The 1724-nt window shown below is 46.9% G+C and overlaps 2 protein-coding genes across 9 annotated transcripts in view; one reads left to right on the forward strand and one right to left on the reverse strand.

Annotated features, from left to right (window-relative positions):
- RECQL5 (RecQ like helicase 5) overlaps window positions 1–1724 on the forward strand; it is a 62210-nt gene that overhangs the window by 30726 nt on the left and 29760 nt on the right. The window lies entirely within an intron of this gene.
- The window catches only part of SMIM5 (small integral membrane protein 5), a 24254-nt gene that overhangs the window by 8455 nt on the left and 14075 nt on the right, over window positions 1–1724 (reverse strand). Inside the window, exon 2 of the mRNA XM_019503579.1 lies at window positions 1014–1170. Within this exon, the coding sequence (XP_019359124.1) occupies window positions 1014–1140 (127 nt within the window). The 5' untranslated portion in view covers window positions 1141–1170. The remainder of the gene's footprint in view (window positions 1–1013; window positions 1171–1724) is intronic.

Raw genomic sequence — 1724 nt, forward strand, 5'->3', positions numbered from 1 at the left:
TCCCAGGATTTGCTTGAGAAGTGTCTATGGATGCAAGCCAGTGTTTTGGTCGCTTTACTAGCCGCAGCATCACATTGAAGGCTCCTGTAATATAATGTGTGTGTTTATTTGCCTGTTGGCCAAGCTTCTATGAAAGTCTAAAATGTGGAGTTTACTACTTTAAAATCAGAGAGCCAAACTGCCAGCATCACTTGCTGCAAGTGATGGTCGGGATGGGGAGGAGACCTGTTACCTGTAGCTACAGGAGAAAAGGGCGATGCACCGAATCCTATAACACCCTATGTGTGTGTTCCCTTGAGCAGTCAGCTCATGGGCTGCCAGGGACCTGACCCCATCAGGAGGCCAGTTTGCATATACGAAACAGGTGTGTCTACTTCTAAATTCCAGGTAGGGGAGGAATCCCTTTGTGACATGCACACACCCTTTCTTTTGGCATTCAAGCAAAGTGCAGACCTCAGTTCTTCACTCTAGGCTGCTTTGTTTTCCTGCTGTTTAAAACAACTTTCTCTCCCGATCTCAGAGCTTTTTGTTTCCTTCCTGCTGATCTGTGACTGTACAAGCTGACCTCTCCAAGGGGAAGGGTAGATTTCCCCTCGCATGAAAAGAATAAATGCCTCCCTCCTTAAGTGTCTTCATTGAGTTAGGCACCTGACTGATGTGGGCAGACCTGAGCATCTTGCTTTGTAGTAAGAGGAACTAACACCGTTCTTCGGATATGGTTTCCTCAAAATGTTGACATTTGTGGTGACTGAGGCATACCCACAGTGGTAGCAAGAGTGCTTCCCACTAAAGCAGCGCTGAAGTGGAGTGATGTGGAAAAAGCTTGTGTAGCATCCTGGGCATTACAATTCACTTACAGCAGAATGGGGTAGTGGGAGGTGGCAACTATCTTACAGAAGAGCTGCAGAACACGTGGCTTCTGGAAAGGCATCAGGACAGCCTGCCTCCCTGAAAGAGCCCCGCAGTTCAGGCATGAACACCCACCTGAGCCCAGCGCCCTTCCACATACTTACCAATGAACAAGAGAATGACCACAAATGTTGCAATCTCTACCGGCTCAGCCTTAGGCAGCTTCTGAAGCTTCAGCAGAAACTTCTCACCAATGGCTTTTATTTCCTTCAGAAAGCCCTCGGAGGACATCCTGGCCTGAACCGTCCACGCTTTGTTACCCTGAAGAAAAGCGAGAGAGAGAGCGAGAGCTTGTGAAACACTTTGCTGTCAGTTTGCTAACACTAAGCGAACAGCTTCCTTGATCAAGCTAATGCGGGACTGCAAGTAAGACTAGTTGATCTGGTCTCAGCCGTTGCTCAACTGCAGAGGAGAGCGGTGCACGTTCTGGTGTTGTTTTCAGCTGAAGCTGGCTTTGTCTCGAATCAGTGTCTGGGTAGATTTTTCCATCTGGGGTTGTCTTCTCTGCTTATTAAAAGCCAAGAGACCTTTTTATGTGTAGTTGGACAAGGGCAAAAATAGAGGTGTCCCAAGGACAACCTGACAGAGAGCATGACATCAAAGTGTGTTGACTGCTAGCCAAGGTCTTAGGGTTTTTTCCACCTGGGGGAAAGGACAAACAACCCAAAAGCTGCTGTTTTTTCTTGATTTCCTATTGTCTAAACTAATTTCTCCAAAAATAAGTTGACTTTTTTCTTGCCAACCTGAGACCCTTCTATTCCAAATGGTGTCCCCATGGTACATCCCCTAAATCCTTTTCCAGTGTAGACTATAAC

Source organism: Gavialis gangeticus, unplaced genomic scaffold (assembly GCF_001723915.1).
Source record: "Gavialis gangeticus isolate Ggan-Ray unplaced genomic scaffold, GavGan_comp1, whole genome shotgun sequence".
Classification (NCBI taxonomy): domain Eukaryota; kingdom Metazoa; phylum Chordata; order Crocodylia; family Gavialidae; genus Gavialis; species Gavialis gangeticus.